We start from the raw sequence: 27,744 nt of genomic DNA, 5'->3' as shown, positions 1-27,744 counted from the left end.
GACGTACTAGTTATATCGTGTTCGTGTACTCTACCATGGAAATGGTTTGATTTCGTGAAAATAAGTAACGGTAAGGCCTATTTAACCCATTCAATCCGGGTACGCATCTGTGTCATTTTAGATTTGAGGCTATAATCATCATGTTATATTTTGGCTATTCAAAAATAGCAGATCTACAAGCTCGTAGCGCGATTTTGAAAAATCGTGAAAATGTGTGAAAATCTTAAAGCGAACATTTTGAACTCAAATCTTTGCCTCTGGAGGTCCCTGGAACAAAATATTTTACAAATGTTTGCTTTAGAAAATGTATAGTCAAAGATTTGCACACATTTTCCAAGATTTGAAAAAGAAATAGCCCAAAAAATCTTAAAATTACACAGATGCGTTCCCGGTTTTAATGGGTTAAAAAACTACAAAAATAGCAGGTATTGTACTCTCATACCCGATACTGAAGAAGGCTTTGTCCTGAAACGCGTTCATACGTTCGTATATAGATTGTTTGCTGTCCGCGCCCATAAATATAGTACCGTATGTTTCCAGCGAGTGCTGGTAATTCCTTTGTTTGTGTGTTACTGCAAACCTTCTAATCTGTGGCTCAGAAGAGGGACACCATTTACTGCTGATCTAGGAGCTTCGGCAGAAAGATGAGTTTGAGCCAATTTTGCGGCGCTAATCTATAATCTCTTCCCAACTCAATACTGATCTGCGGCTACACACGCTGTAGCCAGCGTTGCCAGATTCTGTGAGAGAAACAAGCAACCAGGGTCTAGGAAAACCAGTCCAAAAGAAGCGACTCTGGGCCACACAAGCACTTTTAACATATACATCAGCTATTTGAAAATAGCAGATCTACAAGCTCACAACGCGTCGCGATGCGACGTGTTGTGAGCTTGTAGCTCGGCTATTTTCAATCAAAATCTTGCGGGGTAATTATAATAAGCAGATCTGGCAACCCTGACAGTAGCTTCTTAGTCCGAGGACAGAATGCAGAGGCTGGGATAACGCAGACAGGCCATTGCAGATGTAGCGGCACACTTTATCTGAGGGACCTGTACTCATCATTTACGATCTCAGCTTGTCAGCTTATCTTCCCTGTCCCCCCCCCGAAAAATTTCTCCCCCAAGATCTACACGGTGTCTGTAGACACGGTTCTCACCGACAGATCGTGTACGGAGCAGCAGGACAGAGAAAGGAGACGTGGAATACCACGAGAATGCTGTATGGAACACTCCCATTTTTTTTTGGCTTATTAACCCATTAAGACCGGAAACGCGCCTGTGTCATTTTTAGATTTCTTTGGCTATTCAAAAATAGCAGATATACAAGCCGTGTGCCGCGCTATGAGCTTGTAGATCTGCTATTTTTGAAAAATTTGAAAAATACATATATTTTTTTAAGCGTTAGGATTTAGGAAAAAGATGTTTTCATCGGCCTCAGGTCTTAATAGGTTAAGCTCTATTTTGTACTTTGGCTATACTATCGGAAATAGCCAATGTAGAAGCTCACAGCGCTCCATGACGCGTTGTGAGCTTGTCAAATCTTTTTTCAAACTCTTGAAAAAGGTTTTCACCTATAACTGACATGCGCAAAATAGCGACTATAGTGTTAGTGTGGTTCAAATGATGTCCAAAATCCAAATTCGTTTTGCATGTGGTTTTGCTGGAGTTACGGGAGTGAGTGTCGTGCTTCGAGAAGAACTTTGGGGAGACCAAAGCAAATATCCTTCCATCTCTACCGAGGGCTAAGCTGTCTCCTTAGCTTTCGGTATTGATCGAGTGTTCAGAGTAAACCCTCTAGTCTCACAACTTTGCTACTGAGAGCTGGGGGGGAGGGGGGCGGTCAACCCTGTGCTCCAGTTAAAGCTGGGGGGGGCATTATGGTACTTAAGCTGGGCCTTGAGGTGGAACGATGAGAGATAACGCACACACACACACACACACACACACACACACACACACACACACACACACACACACGTTCAACCACAAATAACATGAGGATAAGAAGCATGCACACAGGTGGCAGTCACTGTGGCTGTTCACAGTAGAACCAGGACATGAAAGGAAAGCAGTGTTGCTAAAATATCATCAGAGAACTGAACATTAAGCTCCTTTGAAGTCGAAATGTTTGAGCCTACAGCATGTTTTTTTTTATCATCATCTTGCCTGGTGGTTATTAATGTCTTTTATCTCTCAAATGTTTACTTTTCCGTCGTTTTCTCACTGCATTTTTCATCGCCATGGTTCCATGTTTTATCCCTGCACAAATAGATAGCCTAAAGCAAGGTAACCTCTTTTGTTACGCTCAGGTATGAATGATAGCCACTGCAAATGTCTCCCACCGAAGAGCAGGACAAACTAAATAGATAAGAAATAAATGCCCTTAAGTACTTTGGTGATGACTCAGAGGAATGTTGACGGATGAGCCGGTGGTGGTAATCCCATTGTACTTTGCTTTCCACTTCAAACAAAATGGCTGACTAGGCTTAATCACACGAACTCTATAGCATCCCTCTTCTGGGCATTGTCATCAATAGGCGAACGTTCGGCAAAAATAAAACTAATCGGATATTTTAATGTACAACAACTTGCATAGGGTTTAAGTGGTTAATCTTATGTTCCTGTCCTGGTGGAGGTTTCTCTGTGCTGCCTATAGTCTGACAGAGACACGATTCTCCAGAAGGGCTGGGCTCTAAATACTGTCCTCCCCGTAAAGGCGTTTAGCTTCAGTTTTGCTTCCAGCCATGACTTCCAATTACCTGTAAATACACCCGTCCCCTCCCTGCGATCCTCTTCCTCCTCGGGGGGCTGTTCTTCAAGATGCATTTGGTACATATATTTAGAAGTTTACCAAGCAAAGATATTCCAGCAGTTCAGCGTATTGGCAGGCCCTATAAATGCACGGTGGCAGCTTGGAGCCAGCGTGCTGGCACTGTGACTCATCATCACAGCTGTGTGTGTGTGGGTGTGTGATTTGCACATCTGTTCTGACCCTCTGTCACCGGAGCTGTGACTCTTAACGCAGCGACGTGTCACTCTGAGATATATGCCGCGACCCGCGGTGGAAGATAGCCAATCAGAGGGAGACAATCCGAGCCGGCGGTGGGGGGGGGGGAACCTATCAGATGACCTTGGCTAGATCTGGTCCGATCAGCAAACACGGTGACTGATACGCGTGTAATCATCGCTTGGCTGAACGCCAGCTAAGCACCATCTGAGAGGCAGAGCCACCACTGCAGCGGTGAAAGGGAACAGTCGTCCCTGGCCCTCCATCCGTACCTACTGCAGCGCCTTCGCACCGAGTAGCAATTTAATCCCTTTTTTAGTCCCTTTTTTCTCTCTCTCTCTCTCTCTTTTAACCCAGTAAGGCCTGAGGTTCCGATTCTACAAATGTAGAATCGGAACCTCTCAAACATTTTCATGTCAAGGACCGCAAAATGATATGTATTTGGTCGCGGACCCCCATCTCAAAATATTTTGTTCCAGGGACCCCCAGAAGCAAAGATTTGAGTTACAAATGTTCGCTTAAAAAATATATATATATTCAAAGATGTGCACACATTTTCCTCGATTTTTCAAAAATAGCAGATCTACAAGCTCATAGCGCGGCACTCGGTGCCGCGCTATGAGCTTGTAGATCTGCTATTTTTGAATAGCCAAAGTGTAAAATAATGCTTTTTAGCTCAAATCAAAAAATGACACAGATGCGTTCCAGGTCTTAATGGGTTAACCTTTCACTTCCCATTGACTTTTTTCCCAAATGAAGTTGCATCGTCGCTGTCATGGCGACGCTCCCCATCCCCGGCCGATCTACGAGTGTGGAGGGAATTAGAGCTGAGTGGGGGAAAACAGAACCATGCGAGAGAGCCGTGCCCGCGCGCACGAGAGAGAGAATAGATCCAGTGTATAAATGGAGGGGGGGGGCATGGAAGCGAACCGTGATTTACTGGGAGCCTCTCTTAGGCCCCCCCACCCTCCAAACACTTTAAACAGACCCCCATAAAGCAGGAACACAAGGTTTGTGTCACGGCGTCAGAGCCTCGGCCATGAATACTAACAGTGTCTTGTCTGCAGAACCAGGGCCTGGTGGTAGCCCAGAGTCCCCCCCCCCGGCCCTGCAAGACGGGGGCTAAATGCAATGGGAGGAGTAGAGGACAAAATGGAGTCTTGCCAGGAAGGTTTTTTTTTATGTGGCAATGCTAATGTCGGTAATCAATAACGATCGGGTCTTAACCCATTGAGACCTGAAGCCGATTCTACATGTCTCCTAAATGTTTCAGTTTTCAGAAAAACGTATATTTCTATATCAGTGGAGCTCAATCTTTTTCATGTCAAGGACCCCCAAAATTATATGTATTTGGCCGCGGACCCCCATCAAAATATTTTGTTCCAGGGACCCCCAGAAGCAAAGATTTGAGTTAAAAATGTTCGCTTTAAAAATATATATATTCAAAGATTTGCACACATTTTCACGAATTTTCAAAAATAGCAGATCTACAAGCTCGTAGCGCGGCACTCGGTGCCGCGCTATGAGCTTGTATATCTGCTATTTTTGAATAGCCCAAAGTGTAAAATAATGCTTTTTAGCTCAAATCTAAAAATGACACAGTTCCAGGTCTTAATGGGTTAAGGGGCCAGCTCGTACCAACTGACAACTAGAAAGGCCGAGAAGCACGTACTCTCCTCTGGTGCTCATGCAAACGAGATTTAAAAAGAAAATGACTGCCGTTTCCATTATGTTGGAATCTCCATCGATGACGTTGTCATAACTGTCCACAGCCCTCCTCTGAGACACAGAGCGACTAGATGGAAATGATGAAAAAATGTCATCTTATTTTGGGCATCAGTGAGGACCAATTATATGAAGATAGGATTCTATAGGAGCTGTTCTAGACCATGCATCTGGTAAGAACTTGTGCTCCCCCCCTTTCAAATTTAGATGACCGTAACGCACCCCATGCCTTCATCTCCTGTGTCTCGTTCTGCCCTTTCCAATGTTTGTTTAAATGTTCGTGTTATGTATCTCATATATCTAAAAAACGTGTCACTTGGCGCCGCGTTTCGAGCTTGTGGATCTGCTACTTTTTTTTTTAAAGGTGTCTTTATTCAAGGAGAAGTACAGAGTTAGAGTTTCAGAGTGACCAAGAGTGATCAGTTTGATCACTAGAGGATCAATTGCCCAGCCCACCCTCCCTTGGGTCCTAGGGGAGGTAAAACAGTATGATAGCCTTCCTGTAAAAGAAAAATAAATAAATGACCAAAGTAATTTAAGTTCAATCCAAGAAAAGGAAGGGATGTAGAGAAAAGAAACAATACAAATAGAATAATAAAAATAATGAATATATACCCATACCTCTCCTTGGGACATGTTAAGGGTCTGCTACTTTTGATGCTTTTGTGTGACGCTGTTGTATGATCAAGTAGGGCATTCATTTGCAAACACAAAAAGTTCGAGTATGGAGATGAGATGTTTCTGCCCGAAATCCCTGACGTTAAGAACGCTGCAGCCCTCCTCTTTTGCTTTTTTCTCTCGGATGTGTGGTCTCTTGTTCCCTCAGAGACCAGGTGCGCACATCTCTGACAAATGCCATCCTCCATAAAGACTGACCCTGCAGCATGACAAAGACTATACTAAATCAAGCCGTGACCATCCATTTTTCAGTTCAGCCCAGCACTCACTTCCTGTCACAGAGTCCCTGTAAAAAAAACAAAAGCACATCTAAATAATGTGACAATGATGAGTCTAACAGGATCATCATCACAGAAATTGCTTTCATGAAAATGGTTTACGGCTTAACCCCCCCCCATCCTTTTGCCCTATTCTGTCCAAACACAATCTGTCTGGAGTTGCAGCGTCTTTTGCATAATCGCTCGGCGTTGTTTATGGCTCCGAGAACAAAATGTTCTGTTGTGTCAACAGCGGCACGTGCCTGGCTGTTTTCACGGTCTACTTGATGTAGGACGGGGCCCTCTCATCTTGAATGGCTCCCAAAACAACCATCAACGACTTACAATTAAGTTCCATCATCTTGTCAAATCTCATTAGGTTCTTGTGCATCGGGCCACAGCTCAGTCTCCCCCCAAAGGTTTGGCAAAACACTAGTCACCAACAGGAGAAATTGTTATTTTTCCAGTCATACTGCCAATTCTTCCCCCCCAATTCTCTCTCTCACACACTCACTCACACATAATGTGTTTTATACGGTAGAAGAGTGTCTTGAACCCTTGCTGTGAAGCAATCAGGATATTATTGCGAGCGAGCCGATTAGTCCTAAAGCGCCACTCGTCTCCCAAAGAACCGAGGCGGCTGCTGCGCTTTTTTTTGGCGCAAGATAACGGTTATTCGATCTCATTTAACATTATTACATTAGAGATTGAAGTAGACACAGCAATGCGCGAAACGAAATTGACAGTATCTGGCGGGAGGATCTCGCGTCGTTAAGGTTTATTCATTTATTTATTTAATTTGCTGCTGTGCTTCCGCCGTTCCCATGGGCTGGGTCGTGTGCTTTCCACAGCCCTCGCCTCCCCGTAACGCATGATTTATATACTTTGTTGCGTGGCGCTTTTGTGTGCAACATCGTGTTGCTTGTAGATCCCTTGTTTCCAGCCTAAAGCTACAGCAGCCTTTTGCTGCCTGCCTGGTGGTGAATACATTATTAGAAGGCCGACTTCACCTGCCACACCTTGCGTTTTCGCCTGTCCTCCAGCTTCAGTGAGAAGTTGTCAGGCTTCAATCTGCGATGCACGACCGCACACACGTATTACATGCTCACACTCACACACACGCATCTCATTGCTTCAAAGGCAGCCTGCCTGCTGCTTAACAGAGCAGCCCTTGTCCTTGGCGATGCCAGTCAACGGGGCTGTCTCAGCTGTCAGGGAAGATTTAAGACGACAGGCTGGCAGACTCCAGGTAACATGCTGCTTGGAAGGGCATCCTCGTCGCCAGATGCGCTTATCTGCATGGGCACCTCGAAGACGCTAACCTTCACCTCGCAGGCTAATTGTATGGTAGGAGGCTCCATGAGGCGCGTGATTGTTTATTGAACTGGGCGCGAGCCGGGAATATTGAGCAGCCAATAACAGACTGGGAGATTTAAAGATACAAAGAAATGGGGGGGGTGTGCATGCGAGATTTAAAGATACGAAGAATGGGGAGGCGATGGCGATGACCACATCCTCCTTATGAGTCACAAGGACCGATATTTAGAACCAATAACCGACTTAATTTAATTTACGTGAATCGATTAATCAAGAAGCATTTTAAAAAAAAATAAACATAATCAACTAAATTGATTAGTCTGATTAACCACTTAACCGTTTTATACTTGGTAGCATATACTTGGTATGCAAAATAGGGAAAATAGCTGATCTACAAGCTCTCCGAGCTTGTAGATCAGCTATTTTCACAAAACCTTTACTATACAAAAAGATAGTAAGAATTCATTGATTGATTAGGTTGAATAATACCAAGTAGTATAGTGCTCGAGTTTGGGGGGAAAAAAGCTGTCCGTACTGTAGCATCCCATGCTACGTTGAAGAGAGAGTCCTTGGGCATTGATAGAGAGAGATTGAGAGAGGGTGTTTGTGTGCATATTCCTTATCTAGCCGAGATCTCCATGTTTGTGTTTCCAGCGCTAATCCCTTTCTGTGCAGGGTTGTCAGCAGCACCGTGTTGGCAGTTACTACCATACACAGCATTGTCATGGTTCATCAGCAGGCCTGTGTTTGCGGTCAAACAGTAACTCCTTCACCCCCCCTACACATCCCTACACATCATCAAATCACCTGCTCAAGGAATGCTCAGGTCACACTGCTCGTAGGGGGGGAAAAGGTCACACACATTTCCATCTCGTCTCTCACTCCGTCATGGACTAGTAACCCGCACAAGGGCTTGGAATGTCTTCCCTTCGTCATAACTCTTCCTCTCTCTCTCTCCCTCATTCGACCTTGAGAAGAGAATTCTCGCGCATGCCCTCGCCTCTCCTTTTCTCTCTTTGGACGTTTCAGAAAGGCCTTGGTTGATTGCCAGTTCTTTCCACACTGCAGAGAACAGGAATATTAAGAGATGTAGTGAGATGTTAAAATGAGCAGTACCTTCATGCATGCCTAATGTTGATGGAGGCGATATCACAGCCCCCCCCGAAAGGCGAAAAGTAATGCTCTGCCTCCCAACTAAAGTAGCTATCCTGTAATGGGCCAATTATGCCGTGTGGCTCTTATAGCATAATAGCTAGGTGGGTTAGTTATTTACCAAGGACAAAGCATCAGCTTCAAACATCACCAGCTCCCGTTTTCTGGCCTAACGAGGTGCTTGTTTTAGCTTGAGAACTTTAGCGAGAACAGGTTTTCCAGCACAAAAGCGAATGGATTCCACCGTTTCTCAAGAGTTGAGAGCTCAGTGGCTAATGTAGCGTGTCTTTGTAAATGAGATCATCAACATGTAATGACAGTATTTGGCACTGCACCAAATTAGGACTCCGATATTGATGGCTGTATCAATATTGTGATGCTATGAGATTAGAAATCATGTAGGATTTTGGATATCTTAAAATGGTGATATATTTCATGGTTTTAACCCATTAAGACCTGGAACGCATCTGTGTCACTTTTTGATTAGAGTTAAAAAAAAAAGCATTATTTTACACTTTGGCTATTAAAAAATAGCAGATATATGAGCTTGTAGATCTGCTATTTTTTTTTAATCGTGAAAATGTGTGCAAATCTTTGAATATATATTGTTTAAAGCAAACATTTTGAACTCTATTCTTTGCTTCTGGGGGTCCCTGGAACAAAATATTTTGAGATGGGGGTCGGCGGCCAAATACATATCATTTTGGTCACTGATATAGAAACATACGTTTAAAAAAAAAAAAAAAAAAAAAAAGATTTTGAAAACATTTTGTAGAATCGGCCTCAGCTCAGGTCTTAATGGTTATTTAAAGGCTGCATTATAGTAGAAATATGTCATTTTCAGAAGTTAAACTGACTGTTCTAGCCGTTATATCATCTGTCTTTACTCACTTAGCTATTATATAGGCATTACTGATGATTCATTTTGTCCATTATCATCCAGCCCCTGCATCAAATCCTTGTGTTTACGAAAACAAAAAGCCTTGATGGCTCCTTGACAAGAAAGCTCATTAGGAAGCGGCTTACAGTATTTGATATTACGGGCACACAGGCAGATAAACGGACTCCTAAGCCGGTCATTTCATCGACTCATTTCTCATCTTCCCAAACAGCGTCTGAGATTCACATTGTCGCTGGCTCCATCTCACTGCAGCAATCTATCCCAAGGAAGACAATATGATTACATAAAATGCAAGTCAGGACTGCATCTGAGCAATATGCAAGACCATTTGATTATGATGCATTGTGCCTGGTGTATTGTGAACACGAATACAGGGAGAGAACAGGGATTTACTATGACGCCGTACAAGTTGTATTGTCACAAGTCTGTTGGCTTGGATCTTTTTCCGGATGAGTGTGGAACTATTATCCTGACTTTACACGCTGACATATACTTGACCGTGCGCCGAAAACAGCCAATCCGCAAGCTGGCGGTGAGCTTGTAGATCGGCTGTTATACAGCGCGGGGTGTGTGAGCAGAACAAATCGCGTTTCGGTGTCAACCGTTTGCCGCTGGTGGTGAGCGTGTCGCTAGAATGCAAGCCGTGTTTAAATGTTTAATCCCCCTAGAAGCACAGGCAATCTCCAACACCTTTCACCATGCTTAAATTAGTTTTTCTCTGCACCAATTCGGAGATTATCAGTGCTCCACTCTAAACAGCTTGTCATACAAAAGGGAAGAATGGCACTCTTTGACAGATGGTTTTAACAGGAGGCAGCTGAAGGGAATATTAATTGTGGGAGTATTTCATGCTAGCATGGACAACTGGAACCCCCTCCCCTGGGGGTCCGAGAACCTATCATGACAACAACACAGCTGCAGCAAATGAAATTAATAATGGGTGTGTTAGATTTAGGTGTGTCGGTGTGCAATGACAATACTGTTGACTACTGTCTCTTGCTTGCACATTGGCGCACCTATGCCTCTGGAAACCCTTAACCCATTAAGACCTGAGGCGATTCTTAAAAATGTTTTCTAAATCCTAAAAGTTTTTTGAAAAAAATCTACAAAAAAAAATGTTTTCACTATTTTTCAAAAATAGCAGAGCTACAAGCTCATAGCGCGGCACTCGGTGCCGCGCTATGAGATTGTATATCTGCTATTTTTGAATAGCCAAAGAAATATAAAGTGACACAGATGTTCCAGGTCTTAATGGGTTAAATCCAACACACCCATTATTCATGGGTGTGTTGAACCCGAACTGGAAAACAAACTATAAAATCAGCCTGGGGTTAATGCCCTTTAATGCTGGCACACAGAAGCATCTAAATGAAACATATAACCCCCGTTATGTTCTTGTCTTCAGCTGCCGTTTATCAATCTGTGAATAATCTCCATGTTAAGCTTTTTTTCCCTTTCTGTCAATGTCAAGTTGGTGTCGTGTGTCGCTGACGAAATGGTTTCTACCCTATGTCACATTCCGCGATTCCGATTGGCCGCCTCCCAGCGCAATTAGCTTCGCTTTTGCGTAAAAGTCGCGGCGACGGAAACTTTTTGTCGCTCTCCCTGCCGTGCTCCGTTTAGCTGGCAGTCCCACAATGCTTTGCAGGGGACCGCCGGCGGCCTGCTTTCATTAGAAAACGAATCGGAAGTGTTTAACCCATTAAGACCTGGAACGCATCTGTGTAATTTTTTGATTTGAGCTAAAAAGCATTATTTTACACTTTGGCAAAAAATAGCAGATCTACAAGCTCATAGCGCGGCACTCGGTGCCGCGCTATGAGCTTGTAGATCTGCTATTTTTGAAAAATTGTGAAAATGTGTGCAAATCTTTGAATAAATATTCTTTTAAAGCGAACATTCTTTTACTCAAATCTTTGCTTCTGGGGGGTCCCTGGAACAAAATATTTTGAGATGGAGGTCCGCGGCCAAATTCATATCGTTTTGGGGGTCCTTGACATGAAAAAGTTTGAGCACCACCGACATAGAAACATACGTTTTTCAGAAAACTGTACAGAGTTACATTTAACACTGAAGACTTTCACTGTGCCCTGTAATAAAGTCCTGAAACGGGAACAGTCCAGAGAGAGAGATAGAGAGAGATAAACCAAGAGGCCTTTTAACACCACGCAGAGGTCGACAGAAAGGTCGCATCGCACTGGACCCGCGGTTAATGAAGCGATTGTCTTTATCACAGGAGGGGTGACGGAACAGAGGGGAGGGGAGAGTCCGGTACATCCCCCTCTATCCCCTCGTGGCAATAAAAAAAAACGGCGCCCCCCTCCCTCCCCTCCTGTCCCGTTTTACCCTTCACTGCGCTACACTTTCTCTGGGATTGGGGGGAGGAGGGGGGGTTGTTCGTGTTGTACACCTCCTTCGACAACACACGTCCATTGTGATCCTTTACGACACACACGCAATATACACACACAATCGCTCCGGTACAGCCTTAAAAAAAAAAAAAAGTTAATTGAATACGCTGAGGATAATTAAATCGGGGTGGGGGCGAGCGGAGGCCGCAAATTGCATTGATCAGAAAGATTTCCATAACTGTCGTAATCAATAGCTAATCTAGCGTCCCTAATGAGGAGGAATGAGCCTTCCCCCCCCCACCCCTCCACCAGCTCTTGCAATGGGAATGAACAGGCCTCTTTTTTCCTCTACTGATAGCTAAAAGCAATTACATAAGGCGGGGAAAGGTCAGACAGATATTTTCTCTCACTGTAGTGCCAGGGAACATATGGATCGACCGGGACCGGGTATGAATTTTGTCCTCCTCGAAAGGTTACAGCAATTTCAGTGGACTTATTTCATTTTTTTTTATTTCCCTTTTTGCCGAGGTGAATAGGAGGTCATACAGAGGAATGACTAATGACTATTTCTCGTTTCTCGACTCATAAATGCAATGTGGTGTGTCGTCTGAAAGCTCTTCAGACTCTGAAATCAACGCGCGTCACCGCGTAGCAACAGGGGCTCTGTGAGCTTGTAGATCTGCTATTTTTTTTAACCCTTTAAGACCTAAGGTTTTTTGAAAGTTTTGAAATTTTGAAACATTTTGAAAAAAATCTAAAACATTTTTTTTCAAGATTTTTTCAAAAATAGCAGATCTACAAGCTCATAGCGCGGCACTCGGTGCCGCGCTATGAGCTTGTATATCTGCTATTTTTGAATAGCCCAAAGAAATCTTAAAATGAGACGCAGATGCGCCCCCGGTCTTAATGGGTTAATAAAAAACGAAAAAATAAGATCATTGTGGGAGGTGTTTGTGCAGACTATTAAAACCGTGTCTTTTCTTCCAGTGTCTGCGGACGTTGGTGGGCCACACGGGGGGCGTGTGGTCGTCCCAGATGAGGGACAACATCATCATCAGTGGCTCCACCGACCGCACGCTCAAAGTCTGGAACGCCGAGACGGGAGAATGTATCCACACCCTGTACGGACATACCTCAACGGTGCGCTGTATGCACCTGCACGAGAAAAGGTACAGTGCATTCCCTCCTCTGTGTGGTATGCAAAGGGGGGGACGGGGAAGGTATTTTATTTCTAGTTCCTCGGGGGGGGGGGGGGCAAATTGCTTCTATAGCGTCACCCAGCAGATGGCTGCTCAGATGGCTCTGATTAGAGTGCGTGGGAGGGGGGAGTTTAAGGCGGGGCGATTAACCGACGATATACCGAAACCGATATTGAGGACCTCTAACTGACTTAATCTTGCTTTGCGTAGGTTAGTTGAATAATTAATTAATTAATGAATTAAAGCAGGGTTTTTTGGAAGTTTCTTTAATTGGTTTTCTAATAATTGACTAAATCGATGAGTCTTATTTACCACTGAAGCCCTGTATTATACTTTGTCGCACAATGGTGGCTGATGTACAAGCTTCCAACTCGTCTCATGGTGACTCGTTGGGACCTAGTGGTGCTTAAGTGCCTTGCTCAGGGACACGTTGACACGCACACACTGGGCCGGACCCAAAGGTCGAACCGGCGACCTTTCCGATTCCCAGCAGACGGCCTACACAGTCCTCTCTGCCCGCCCCGCACACCTTGTCACGCTCGACATTGAACGTGATGGACAGCTAGCGCATGCCATCCAATTAAACATGCACGCGGTGCTAAAGCATTAGCATGCACGCATGGGGCGGAGGAGGGCCTCGTAAGGGCCAAAGATTGATGCGAATCGCCTCACAGCACGACTCTAAGCTGTCAACGTTGATGTGTTCCTTCAGATATTCCGCCCAGTTTAATTTGAACCTTCAGTTGTGCCACAGAATGAGCAAAATGGAGAATTACACCAGAGTTCTAAGAAGACAAGGTTTTTCTGCAGAAGTGTGCATATATCGTTGCTGTCAGGCAGAAACAGTGTATCTCCATATTTTAACTTTTTGTGTTTTTTCGTAAATCAATGCGCTACTTGATCATACTACAGCTCTCTCACTCACACCTGTGCGTTTCATGTCAGCACCCCTAAACCTTTCAAACAATCTGTCTTGATTGCGTAACATCTGCGTTTCAGGTGTGGTCAGGTGTCATCTGTAAATACGTTTTCCATCAACTGGTGGTTTTGTTTTGATGAAAAGCCTTCATTTTCCTCGCCTTGTGAATGAATAATTTCATACTATCCATATTACATTTCCCATCAGTGCAGTTTAATTTTGAGACCATTTCATTTTCTAACTCTCCTTAATGGGGAAGCAGGGGCCCATGGGCTATATTGTATGTATTAATGTATGTTGTAATAATTAATGTTGTAATGGATTCATTGTTATCCAGTGGCTTAGGGGCTGAGCCCTCCTAAAAATCTGATCCTAGACTCACCCCGGCTCCCTACTCTTCCATTGACAAAATGAGAAATGTAGACCCTGTACCCTTGTACTTGACTGGGATCAATTTGTTCTTCAGTTTTCTGATCCGGCCTAGAGTGGATATACTATCTATAGAAACAGTCCACACTCACAAGGTGAATTTCCATTGAATTATTTAATTTACTGCAGCGGCGGTCATGACAAACGGACGTGTTTCGGCTACTCAGGCCTTCACTCTAGAGCAAATATAACCAGGTGGTGGAAACTAAAGCAGATATCGACTAGCCTGTGCTCCTCCAAAATGATTCCCCTTGGCCGGAGGCCGCAGAATATTAGAGCCTACCCATTAACCCGTGATGTGTTGAGTATTCCACCTCTTGGAATACTTGGTTTGGTACGGCTATGTTTTATTTCTAACTCGCAGCTGCCGGGAACGGCACCCAACCGAATATATAACCGGATATTAGCTGGGGGATGTGCATGGCTTAGACCTTAGTCAGTTGAAAACCAGGCTTTCCACTATGTGGAAAAAGCCTGGTAACACAAGCTTAGGTAGGGCATCTACTAGTTGACGAGAAGGGACGCCTGAAGCGTATAAGCGCAATATCTCCCCTGGCCAAGCGGGGGTTGCCTCTTGGATGAGGGGTAGAAATTTGACCTCATGCAGGAGGTATTAATTTAACTCGCCGTTCGTACGCTCTCTGAGTTAACCACCAACCGTCCGTATTGCGAGGAAAGCTTCCGTTGAAAATAGTGATCTACAAGCTCACAATGCAGAGCGAAAACAGAAAAGTCTCTAGTATATAGAGCCCTGACGGACTCCGCTCAAGTCAAATTAGTATCGGGGGGGATTTAGTGTGCTGCGCGTATTTTTAGTTTGAGCCCTGCCTCCAGGTTTGACCGCAGAGATCATGACAAAAGAGCAGCCCTCTCCATCATAATGACAGGACAATATCTCTTAAAGCAGCGAGCACACAACCTCATTGAGTGAATGAAGCCCCGACGCGGGCGGTCTTTAAGTGATCTTCTGTTCACTCATTCACTCAGCGCTCCCCTCCCGACCAACGCTAGTGCTTTTTTGGCCTCGGGGGCCCCACAGACGTCTTTCTGTGTGTAACATTTGATTACCCGCTCGGCGGAAAAAAACACAGGCGCGCCGCGGGGCTGAGTGCATAATATATATGTGTTGGTGATTTCCATCGCCGTTGAGCCGGGAGCCATTTTGTAAATAAAAAGAGCACGCCCAATGTTTTTTTTTGCTCTCTAAGACGTTCTCGTTTCCCGGTGTTGTGACAGGGCCCCAGGTTACGTAAAAAGGCGGTGTTGTGTTTTCCTAGAATGTTTCAAGTTCGAACACGAAGGAGAACGCCGCAGGTCATTCAGTCCCCCGTCAAACAGGCGAGGACGCTGCAGGTGTTGCTACCTGCCCCTGATTATCCTTTTCATTACGGCTGTCAACGTACAGGAACGAACGCGGGAGCAGGATATTAAATTTTGCTCTTGCGAAATGGAAGACTCTGGGGAGACATTCCTTTTCCCTGGGAGAGTGTTGCACAACATAAAGAGTCTCATTGAAGCCCTGCCTCTTCTCTTGGCTTGAACTGTAGCAATATGCCGCACTGAACACAATTACCCCTGTTAAATGTCACCTTATATTCCACTGCTCCGCATAGCTGAAGAGCAGCAACTGTGCGAAAAAAACGTTTGGTCTCCGTCCCACCAAAATTATTGATGGTGCAGAGTTGAATATAAAAACTAATGTGAATTAAATCAGGTTAATCGAACTACAGTAAATGATTGGCTCCAGTAACCCTATTGCTAACCCTGTGTGTGTGTCTCTCTCTCTCTCTTTTTTTGCAGGGTGGTGAGTGGCTCTCGGGACGCCACATTGCGGGTGTGGGACATCGAGACGGGCCAGTGTTTACACGTGCTGATGGGTCACGTGGCGGCGGTGCGCTGCGTCCAGTATGACGGCAGGCGGGTGGTCAGCGGAGCCTACGACTTCATGGTCAAAGTGTGGGACCCCGAGACGGAGACCTGCCTGCACACCCTGCAGGGACACACCAACAGAGTCTACTCCTTACAGGTGAGGAACGCGCGCGCGCACACACACACTCACACTCACACTCACACTCACACCTGCACCCGGCAGACCTAAATAGCCAATACTGCACAAACACCTGCCCAAAAATCTTATTTTGTTTCCTTTTTTCTAACAAAGACAAGCTCACAATCAGGGTTGCCAGATCGGCTTATTATAATTTCCCCGCAAGATTTTATTTGAAAATAGCCGAAAATAGCCGATCTGCTATTTGAAAATAGCAGATCTACAAGCTAATGTATAGCTGATGTATATGTTAAAGTGCTCATGTTGCCCATAGTCGCTTCTTTTGGGCTGGTTTTCCTAGACCCAGTTCTCTTGTGAGCTCGTAGACCTCTTGTTTTCACCAAGTTTGTGTCTTTTGAAAGTGCAGCGTGTTAGCCCCCCGTGTGGAAGCTGCCGATCCTGTCACCGTGTCCATTTCAGCTCAGTCCGGTTCTCGCTCAAGTCTGACTCCTTGACAAATGAGCCGGGCAGACTGCCCACTGTCCCTTTTAAAAAAAAAGTAACATAATCTAAATGAGATTCAGTCCCGGTTTTGATGGGGTTGTTGTTGTTGGGAACAACAGCTGGCTCTATTCAGCTGTTTTTCCCAACAAACACAAAACACTCCTGTGTCTGTCTTTTGAACAGTTTTTCTTTTTTTACTGTACGCACTGAACCGGCTGCTGCCTTCTCAAGCATTTTCGGGGCCAACTTGTGGCTATGCCCTTCCCTTTTGTGTGGTCGTGTATTGTTTTGCGATGGTCTTTTGCAGTGTTTCTCAGACGTTTTCATTTCAAGAACCCGCAAATGAATATGTATTTTGTCCGTGGACCCCCATCTGAAAATATTTTGTGCCAGGGACCCCCATACAATATTTGTGTTAAAATGAAAATAAATTCATGTTTTTTTTTTAAATGGCAGATCTACAAGCTCACAACGGGTCGTGGGCTATTTTCAAAAAGTCGGTGTAAAGGTTTAAAGTGGTTGAATAGGCTTTTATGCTATATTAGCACATTTTCGCTGGGGACCCCCTGGAAGCCCCTCAAGAACCCCTGGAGGTCCCCGGACCCCATGTCTTTCGTACGTCGTTGTGTGTTGCTCGATTCCGTCTCCATCGATAAAGAGCTTTGTTCGACTGGGTTGGGATCACCCAGTTAAATAAAGATCGCATTTTAAAAGAACATCCACGCTCCCAGCAGGTTTAAATCATAGTCCCTCCTGCAGGCCATCCGTCTTTGTAATTTGGGTATGAAATAGCAGGGCCTCACATCCACACTGTCCAGCACGTCATCAATGTAAAATATATGCCAACCCCAGTGGCTTCAAATGGCTCTTCATAAAGCACTCACTCTGTGTGTGTACCTTAAGGATGCCATTGCTTGTGCGAAGGTAGTTGCCTTGCCAACCTGGCTGGCGCAGGGCCATAAACAACTAAATCCATAATAATTGTCCTTGTGTTTTTTCCCCCTATGCTTTTATTTATTTTCCTGTGTCTCCTTTTGTAGTTACGTTCTTGTATATACAGAAACACTGTGGGCTAGGGGTACGACAGTTAATCAAAGTCCTTTAAACTAACCATATTTCTACGAGCTCGCAACACGTCACTTCATAATGTGTTGTGAGCAATAGAATAATCGCTAAGGAGATCATCGATAGTTGCACATTAGTTATTTCTGTACATTAGTGCAAGTACAATTGAAAAAAAGTAAACGGGTTCATGGTGCTCTAGATACAAGTCTCCTCTTTGGTCGATAGTACAAATGAACACGATTCAGTTTGTTTAGAGTCTGACAGTACAGTCCATCTGAATAGCAAATGAAATCAAAGCGCCACGCATCGAACGGAGCAGCACAGCTGCGCTTGAATGGAGAAAACTGATTACGTTTGGGACCGTAACTGCGGTTGTAATTATCGGTCTCGATTGATAAAGCGCACTTTTCACATGCCTACATAAACATGAGTGTTTTAAAATACAGCGGGTGCTCTGAATGAAAACAAAACATCATCTTTTACCGTCCCCGGTCCGTCCACATAATTTGGGAGGATGGCTGTTAGTTTGTATGCTCCATGCTCCGGAATGTCATTAAACTGAAGCCGTTAATACCTTTGGATGATTTTAAAAGTTGCTTTTGTGTTTTATTGTTTGTGTTACAATCCCTGCCTGATTGCTGTCTTGGCCATGGCTCCCTTGCAGATTTGAATATCATTGCCACTTCACCTGGTGGAATTGATGTTAGATCAGTGTTGATTTCGTCGACTAAAACTATGATGGAAAAATGATCGTCGACTACCTTTTTTCACTGACGAAAACGAAATAAAAACTAAGCTACGATGACTAAAACCTAAAACAAGAACGTTCTCGTACATCTGCTATTTTTGAATATTTAACCCATTAAGACCGGGAACGCATCTGTGTCACTTTTAGATTTCTTTAGGCTATTCAAAAATAGCAGATATACAAGCTCATAGCGCGGCACTCGGTGCCGCGCTACGAGCTTGTAGATCTGCTATTTTTGTAAAATCGTGAAGATTTGTGCAAATCTTTGAATATATATATATATTTTGAAGCCTTAGGACTTATAAAACATTTTTTTAATCGGCCTTAGGTCTTAATGGGTTAAAAAAAAAGTTTTGCATGTATTTGATTTTTTAACACAAATGTTCTCTTCTGGGGGTCCCTGGCAAACATTTTCAGATGGGGGGGGGGGGGGGGGGGGTCCGTGGCCAAATACGTAACACTTTGGAGATCCTTGACACGAAAAAGTTTGAGAACAAACTGTGATCTAACGGAACGAACGCCCCTTCCTCCTCCCCAATCTTCCTCCCAGTTCGATGGGATCCACGTGGTGAGCGGCTCGTTGGACACGTCCATACGGGTGTGGGACGTGGAGACGGGGAACTGCATCCACACGCTGACCGGCCACCAGTCTCTGACCAGCGGCATGGAGCTCAAGGACAACATCCTGGTGTCGGGCAACGCCGACTCCACCGTCAAGATCTGGGACATCAAGACGGGCCAGTGCCTGCAGACGCTGCAAGGTAAGAGAGAGGACCTTTTTCTGTCTGGATCAGAAGCACATCACAGGGTTTACAGGTGTTTAAAGCAGTGGGAAAATAGGGAGGATAGAGAAAGGGAAAGAGATAGAAGACAGGGTGTCTGTCTGTCTGTCTGTCTGTCTGTTCCAAATGATTCACCCAGTCACTAGACCAGGGGTCTTCACCGTTTTTCGGCCCAAACACCCCTTAGCTGAGAAAGAGCTAATTGGATTCATGCTAATGTGTATTTTCAGATAGTTAACCTCTTAAACCCCCAATATTTAGCCAACTTGACCGTTGGCTTTGCTCTTTTTCCCTCTACGCCAACTCTCCGAAGATAGCCGATCTACACGCTCACAGCTTGTAGATCTGCTGTTTTCGGCTATAATTTTACCTACCACACAAAGATTTGCCGGACCCCCTGTAGTGACTCTGAGGACCCCCTAGGGGTCACGAACCCCTTGTTGAAGACCCCTGCACTAAACCCATTGTAGAGAGTTCTATGTAGAGGACTATATAGTGAACTCATCTACTATAATTTCTATAAAGACCTGCCCGAGAAAGGGACGCCAGGTTGAAAGTGGTTAAAACGTGTCAGATGAATATCTGCATTTTTCTTGCAGTGGTCATGCATGATGGTATAATAGGGTTTGCGATGGTGACCATCAGTTTTAAACCTTTTGAGGAGACACATACTTATAAAGACCTCGTTTTTGTAGCTTTTGCAAATTAATCAATGCATTAAATGAATCAATATATTCAATTAATATACAGTATGTAATCACTTTATCACATTCACCGCTCACCTTCTTTCTGTGTTTTTATACAGTGCAAATAAACCAAATTTGCATTAAACTGGACAGAGGCCCTTGTGGTAATGTGAAATCACCATTGCAAATGTACTGTTCCATTCTCACTTTACAGTTAAGTACTGTATAGGCTACAGGGAAAAAAAAGTTAATATCCCCAATGAACCGCTGAAATCGTGTACCAACACAACCCATAACAAAAGCCCAGCTCAGCTTCCTCTATTGAAAACACAGACTTTTAATGGACTTAATGGACCCAAACACATAGTGTGGGCCCTTTGTTTCAGATAGAGCCTAATGTTTAATAGTCTCTCCTCCATTAGCAGCGCTGGTGTCCCCATAGAAAGGCAAAAAAAGAGACTGAAATCCCAGGGTTGAATAGCTGCCTCAGCAGCGTGCACAGCACAGACAACCCTCTTCTGCACTTAAAAAATAAAATAAAATCCTCCGTTTATTGAACTTGCGAGAGCGTGCAAAAAGAGCCAAATGGACCCGAATGGTAGGCCTGGGCAATTAACGGAAAATGTATGAGAAACCGACGTTTAGAACCTCTTTAATTTAATCTAGCTCATGTTGTTTTTATTTAATTTAATAAAATGTTATACTCGACTAATTTGTCCGGTTAACCACATAACCTAGTAATAGTGAGCCTCTAATATTTACAGAACAGACCCTGTACATAGAACTATGATGAGGGCAGTGCAATTTCTTTAATAAAACAATCATTCATTAATCGTAAACGTTTGAAGAAACGCGAAAGTTTGAAATAATCGTGACATGAATTTGAAGTGGTATCTGCCCCAGCCCCCCTACCGCGAGGGTCCATTTATTTGGTTCCGTTTTTGCGCTGCTCTCTGGAGTTAAATGAACGATGGATTTCATTGTGTGCCAGGCCTGTGCGTTGGTTCTATATTCAACAACAGATCACTGTTGCAGAACAAAGGGATGCCTTCTGTGAGGACACGGACAGAGATGGAGAGATTGAGGATGAGACTTTAGGGGGTGGGGGAGGATGCTGTCTGCCTTGTTAGATAGGGGGCTATAACAAGGGGCTGTGGTTGGTACAATGAAAATTTGTATGTGTCCTGGAGGGGGGGGGGGGGGGGGGGGGGGGTTTGTTTAAAGCAGCGATCCTGAACCTTCATTTTTTCAAAAAAAAAATTCAATCTCTGGGACCCCAATCTACAGTGTGACATTCTTTCTTTCTTTGTTTAGACAGAACAATACACATTAATGAACATTCAATACATGCACGGGAATTCAATCAACCGAACATGAACTAGAATCTTCATTTCCATCCACAGTCCCCACATAAAACACTTCAATAACAAACATAACAAACACGTACAAAAAAATATTTTAATAATACCATACGTTTTAAACTAAAAACCTAAATACCTACTAGTCTTAATACCCAAAACGTCAAAATACCTAATTTGACACGGCTTAAGTTTATCGATGTTCTCAGTGTTAATTTAACTCCATTTGGACCCGACGTTGAGAAACAAGTGTCTTCTACAAAGGGCCTGTAGATGTTTGTAGGTCACCCAATTGGGGTCAGTGGGCAGTTGACGCAATTAATTAGTGTGTTTTTCTAAGACGAGACAATGGGTTCCGACACAACAAGGCCCCCGCTTGTCAACGCAGCCAGTCACAAGGAAGAGGTAATGATGGCACAGGATGGCTTTGTTGTGGAAATAACGATGACAGAGAGAGCGAGAGAGAGGAGAGGGGATGGGTGAGGCAAGAGCGGCCATGTCATGTCATGTGCTTAGTGAAATCAGCGCTCCGCACTTCCGCACTGTAATACCACAGCCTTTGAACTAGCTGGAGAGAGAGAGAGAGAGAGAGAGAGAGAGAGCGAGCGGAGAAAGCTCGCTCGCCCCGTGTAAAGGCTCAGAGGGGGAAAAAAATAGTATTTATTTTTTTCCTTCCGTTAACCCATTAAGACCTGAGGCCACGTCTAAAAAAATTCTAAATCCTAAAAAAAAATTGGAAAAAAATATTAAAAAATAATTTTCACAATTTTTCAAAAATAGCAGATCTACAAGCTCATAGCGCGGCACTCGGTGCCGCGCTATGAGCTTGTATATCTGCTATTTTTTAATAGCCAGTGACATAGATGCGTTCCAGGTCTTAATGGGTTAAAATGGGTTTGGAAAGTAGGAAAGAAATCATTTAGCTCTGTATGCGATGGCTACCATGGCAACTGCTGTAAAAAATAAATAAAAAACAGCCGGAGTTGTGCCAACAGTTGGTAGTGTTTGTGTTTGTACAGTAGACGATAATTGATTCAGTTTAGATTAGTTCATTTCATTTCATTAGGGACGGCTCCGGTCAACTCGCGTGTGTGTGTGTGCAACAACATTCATACATATTATATAACTGTGTACACACACAAACAAACACTACAGTCTGGTATCTATAGTGGAACCTCTTAACCTTTATCTCTCACTGGTGAAATTCTCTGCTTCATCTGTAGCCAGCAAGTAAATAAGAAGAGATTTATCTCATTGTCTTTACATGCCCGGTAATACATTGTCACACTATCCATTTGGCAAACATGACGGATCTTCAGCTGGGGAGGAAAAAAAATAGAATTTTTGTGTGACAGAGTATAACTCCAACCTTAAGAGGGATATATGTAGCTGTCTCCTAGTCAAATAGTTTGATGCCCACATAATGCTTGGATGACACGCTGGCACAAGCACACACACACACCACTACCTTGTGTTTGTCCTCCAGGAGGGGGGTTTTTCTCCCTGCAGACGGTGTGCCCTCAAGCTAACACATCTACAGGCTGCTAAACCTGTCAACTCCTTCTTCGTGTTTGTTTTGAAGGGATACGTTTTCATTAGACTCACACGACTGTCTCTAAACCAGGGTTCGTCAACAGGGGGTCCTCAGATTTACTACGGGGAGGGGGGGGGGACTTTGTGTGATAGGATAATGTATTTTACATTCACCACTTGAACATAGCATCCTTATTCTGAGTGGCACATTTGCCAAAAAATAGCAGATCTACAAGCTTGGCTATAGGTTTGGTGTAGAGGAGGGGAAATAAGTATTGACGTTCAAGTGGTTAAATGTCTGAAAATACACATGAATCCAACATCCAACACACTGATGACAGTGCTGTCAAACAAGTCTATGAAATCTATGATCAATTCTGCAACACAATTGTATACAATATGTAGTGGGGGGTCCCTGCTTCATCTCTCTCTCAACTAAGGGGTCCTTGGCCTGAAAAATGCCGCTCTAAACGCTTTGCTCTCAACAAGAGTACTTACTACCTCCCAGCTTTCATTGTTCAAAACAGCTGCATTGCAGAACCAATCCAAAGTCATTAGAGCGGCCCTTCATATTGGGGTAGCGACGGGATTGGTTTTCAAAGTTAGGCGTAGGTTTATTAGCGTCCCTCTCTCGCTGCTATTCCAGCAACTACCATGGATTTGGAAGGCAACTAGTCTCAAGACTGTCAGAGCCACTACCTTAAATATGTAGTGTTGTTGGTAGTAGTAGTAATAAACACAGAAGCACTCAAGAGGAAGTGGACTAGGAAAGGGGAGGAGCCAAGCCCGAGTTCCTGTTTTACACACAAAAAGGAGGTTGTGCCCTCCTTTTTGGTTTCATGATTGATTGACGTTTTTCATTGACAAAGGCATATACCTTGAGTCATGAACATTAGTATTTGTACATACTTATCTGTCAAAAGGATTAAAAAAAAGGAAAAGCTCGACAGCGTATTACCATTGTGGTCCAGCAGAGATATATATACAGACAACTGTGATCAATATAAATGTCTTCATACAGTTTCCAATGAACTAGACAACAACAAAAAAAAGCCCCCTAAAGTAATCCACATTGTTTCTTTTATCTCTTACTTCCCTCCGTGTTTGTACTTCTGATGACTTCTCTTCTCTCTGTTTTCTTTTCATCACCGAGCAAATACAGTACACAAATCATTGCGTGTGTGTGTGTGTGTGTGTGTGTGTGTGCTACACACACACAACTATAGTAGAGAAATAGACATTGCAAAGCCAATTTTCCTGGTCCTCATAAGAGAAACGATAGTTTTATGGTTAAAAAAAATATTGTTTTGAGTTGCAGTTAAGAAAAGATAGGGGGGTTAGAAATGGCCATTTAATGTTTGGTTAGGGTTGGAGTTTATGAGTTTGGAGGGGTTAGGGTTGGAGTTATGCCTGATTTATACTTGTTGCACACCGAAAACAGCCGATGTACAAGCTCACAACATTGTGAGTTTGTAGATGGTTGATTTCATTCCATTTTTCTAACGAATGGCATTCATAAAACCACTGTCACAAATCGTCGATGTCCTCACAAGTAATACAAGCGTGTATGTGTGTCTCTGTCTCTCTCTCTCCAGGTCCCCACAAGCACCAGAGCGCGGTGACGTGCCTCCAGTTCAACAAGAACTTCGTCATCACCAGCTCGGACGACGGCACGGTCAAGCTGTGGGACCTGAAGACGGGCGAGTTCATCCGCAACCTGGTCACGCTGGAGAGCGGCGGCAGCGGCGGCGTGGTGTGGCGCATCCGCGCCTCCAACACCAAGCTGGTGTGCGCCGTGGGGAGCCGCAACGGCACGGAGGAGACCAAGCTGCTGGTGCTGGACTTTGACGTGGACATGAAGTGAAAAGGGGCAGAGAGAGAGGAGAGAGAGAGAGAGAGAGAAAGACGGGGGGAGGATGCGTGCGAGAGGGGGATGTTGTAGAAAAACGTAGAGAGCCGTAGGGGGTCCGATAAACCCCTTCACCCAGCGCTACAGGCTACCACCACCACCACCAACCCCACCTACGGCCCTGTCCTGTCCCCCCCCACGACCTCCCATCGGCATCCACCCCCCACTGCCCCCGTCCCCCCTCCTCCCCCCCCCCCGCTGGGGGGCGTTACTGACAAGAGCCCCGCCCACCTGACCCTAACCCCCCTCTGATCCCTCCCCCGCCCGTAGGAGGCGGAGCCAGAAACGGGGGGGGGTTGGGCTAGAAATGAAATGAAACGCAAGGGTGGGTGGGTGGGGGGGGGGGGGCGCGGCTAACGCCTGGTCCGCCGTCACCTCCTCCTCCTCCTTCTCCTCCTCCCCCTCATCTGGTCGGCTCGGGAAGGAAAGCGAAAGAAGGGAGGAGGAGGGAAGACAAAGGACCCCCCACTCGTCCGTTTCCAACGAGGCCGAAAAACCCTTCTGCCCCCGGGGGAGTGACGGAGCGGCTTTCAACAGAGACTTGTTGACTCAAGCCTGGCGCTCGACATGTTGACATGTATAAAGATACAGTATATTATTTTTTACCCCCACCACCACCACCACCACCACCACCACCATACCCCTTTCCCCACCCACCCCACCCTCCATCCAACCACACAACACCTTCACACTCAAAAAAAAACAAGCCAACCGTTAAAACCTTGGTGAAGCAACGTTAAGGAGAACGAAAGCGGGGAGGAGCGTATTTGTAGTAGATGAGAGGTGCATTGTGGGAGGTGAAGTTCTCTCACAGGTTTTTTTTTTTTTTTTAGCTAGACCACAGAGCTGCTCAATGTAGAAGGAGAGGGGGGAGTCGTGGGGAGGGGGGGGTCAGGCTCTCAACTTGTCACTCCGGTTCCGTTTCCTGCTGTTATAAAGTTAGTCGTGCACCGACGTGACGCGACGAAAACAGCCGACCTACAAGCTCACAACGCGCCGCAATGGCGACGCGTTGTGAGCTTATAGCTCGGCTATGTTCGTCACTCGGCGCGCCGTGCGCAGCTACCGAGGATAAATCAAGGCATTCTCCACTCTTGGGTTTTCCTTACTAGTTTTGACTCTTTGTTTTGTTTTGTTTTCTCTCCTCACTATGTCACCCAAACACTCAGCTGTGAATTTTCAGTTCCTTTTGAACGTTCTGTTTGTCATAAGAAAAAGTTCAGTCTGTTTCTATTTTTATCGCGTACCGTTGCCAACCGCAACGGATCCCAGTATTAGCAACCTGTGAGGTTTTTAGGTTTTGCTTTTCAAAGTGTCTCTCCACCACCTGTTTGTTTTTGTTTCTTTTGGCTTCTTGTCTTTTTTTTCTTTCTTTTTTTTAGTTCTGTTCTTTCCTCGTCCTTTCTTTGTGTTTTTCTTCATAGCTGGTCGGAGCACTGCCTCCTCACAAACCTATAAAAATGCTGTCCAGGATTTTTCAAACAGTCGAGTTGTCGTGGGGCGCCGTGCTGAGGGGGAAGTCAACATGTGCTCTCACTCGAAAGCACCGTGGAATACCCCCCCCCACCCCCACCCCACTCCCCCCCGTTTCCCACTACCCTCCCCACCCCTGACCCCTCCCACTCCCAGTGGCCAAACTGTATTTATGCTGCTAGATGAATGGAAACAAAAAAAAAAGAAAAGAAAAAAGAGATGGAACTTTTATTTGCTGTGACGTTTTAGTCCCAGACAGAAAAAATTCCAAATTGAACTCTATAAAGTTTGGACTTTTTAAAGAGAGAGACACGCAGAGACACAAAAGAGAAAACGTGACAAAAGATAACATCCAACCTTTTTTTTTTTTTTTTTTAGTTTCTGTTTTCTGTTTTGTTTTATTGTCGTTTTTTTGCCACTGAAACTTGAGCCAAACGTGCCTCTACGAGGCGGAGAGGAGGGAGAGTGTCCGACAGATGCTGACGAGATGAGGGGATGTACTCCGTTTGTCCGTGTGTGTGTGTGTGTGTGCGTGTGAGTGTGAGTGTGAGTGTGTGTATGTTAGCATGTGAAACGGGCAAATTGTAAACACATTCCTTGGGACAAAGCTCTTTTCAGCCTGTTCTTTGGGGAAATGTACAAAATGCTGTGCGGACCGACTGGCGATTGAAAGCAAATGGACAGCTGTTGACGTTTAACAAAGTCCCCGTGACGGCAAGTGTCATGTCCAGGCGCGGCTGTGGTCCCGTTTTAGACAAAAACGAAGCAAAAAGTGTGAAACGAGAGCGGACACCATCAAACAAAACATCCAACATCTGACAAGTGCAGTACAGTAGAGCGCCAGGAGTGTTAGCGCTACAAGTATTAACGTGTGTTTTTGCCGTTTAAAAAAAAAAAAGTTGCCGATGAGCGCGGCACGAGGCGATTGCTCCCCATTGGTTAGCGGTCTCATCATCGCGGTTAGCGAACGGGGAAACCCGTCCCGACGCGAGGAGACGGTAAAACAGAACCGTTGTAGCCAAAATATCGCGTCTCAATCTCCCCAAGAGTCACAACAACTCAAGCCGAACTGTGAAAGTGGTGTAACACTGTATATTAAAAGATGAAAAAAACAAACAAAAAAAAAAGAAGAAAAAAAAAAAACATGAAAAAGACAAAACAATCTCGCTCTTATCTCCTCTCTCGTTGGTTGTTTTTTCCTCCCACCCCTCCTGTTTAATTTATGGTCTGGTTTAAGAAATCAGATACCGTTGCAGGTGTTTTATTTTTTCAGTTCATGTACAACTGCCTGGCGATAAAGACCAGAGGAAAAGAAAAAAACGGACAGAAAAAAAAAAACTCCTTTAAAGGGATTGTGTCTTTGTTTGATTCACTTAGAATTTTTATTTTCTTATAACTTAAGTGCAATAAAATGTGGGTTTTTCTTTTTTTCATTTCAAGCATTTCGGTTGTCAGTTTATTTTTTTGTTTTTGTTTTTTTGTTACTTGTGTGAAGGTGTCTCTCTGTGTTCAATAAAGCTAATTATTTGGTTTATTACATCCATGAAGGAATACTTGGAACGTTTTATGCCACAATTCTCAATGATGAAACACTCAAATATAACAGATGAAGTCGGTGAACTAAAACGGAGTCAAGTTACAGTTTTACTACGTAGTGCATTCAGGTGTTGAGGGGCAAAAAGTGTTTAAAAACACTTAATACTTGAGGAAATAGACAATCTATAAACTCACAGTGCGTCACATCACGACTCGTGATATTGTAGAT

General features: G+C 44.5%; 1 protein-coding gene across 4 annotated transcripts in view; it reads left to right on the top strand.

Moving 5' to 3' along the window:
• fbxw7 (F-box and WD repeat domain containing 7) overlaps positions 1 to 27,522 on the top strand; it is a 265,796-nt gene extending 238,274 nt beyond the window's left edge. For all 4 annotated transcript variants that reach the window (XM_084084724.1, XM_084084726.1, XM_084084725.1 and 1 more), the window contains 4 exons: positions 12,375 to 12,556; positions 15,735 to 15,960; positions 18,789 to 18,999; positions 24,193 to 27,522. In XM_084084724.1, coding sequence (XP_083940850.1) covers positions 12,375 to 12,556; positions 15,735 to 15,960; positions 18,789 to 18,999; positions 24,193 to 24,461 — 888 coding nt within the window. In that variant the 3' untranslated portion in view covers positions 24,462 to 27,522. The remainder of the gene's footprint in view (positions 1 to 12,374; positions 12,557 to 15,734; positions 15,961 to 18,788; positions 19,000 to 24,192) is intronic.
• The last annotated feature ends 222 nt before the right edge of the window (positions 27,523 to 27,744 follow it).

Source organism: Gymnoscopelus microlampas (genome assembly GCF_963454915.1).
Source record: "Gymnoscopelus microlampas genome assembly, chromosome: 2".
Lineage (NCBI taxonomy): Eukaryota > Metazoa > Chordata > Actinopteri > Myctophiformes > Myctophidae > Gymnoscopelus > Gymnoscopelus microlampas.
This window is presented reverse-complemented; position numbering and strand designations above follow the sequence as displayed.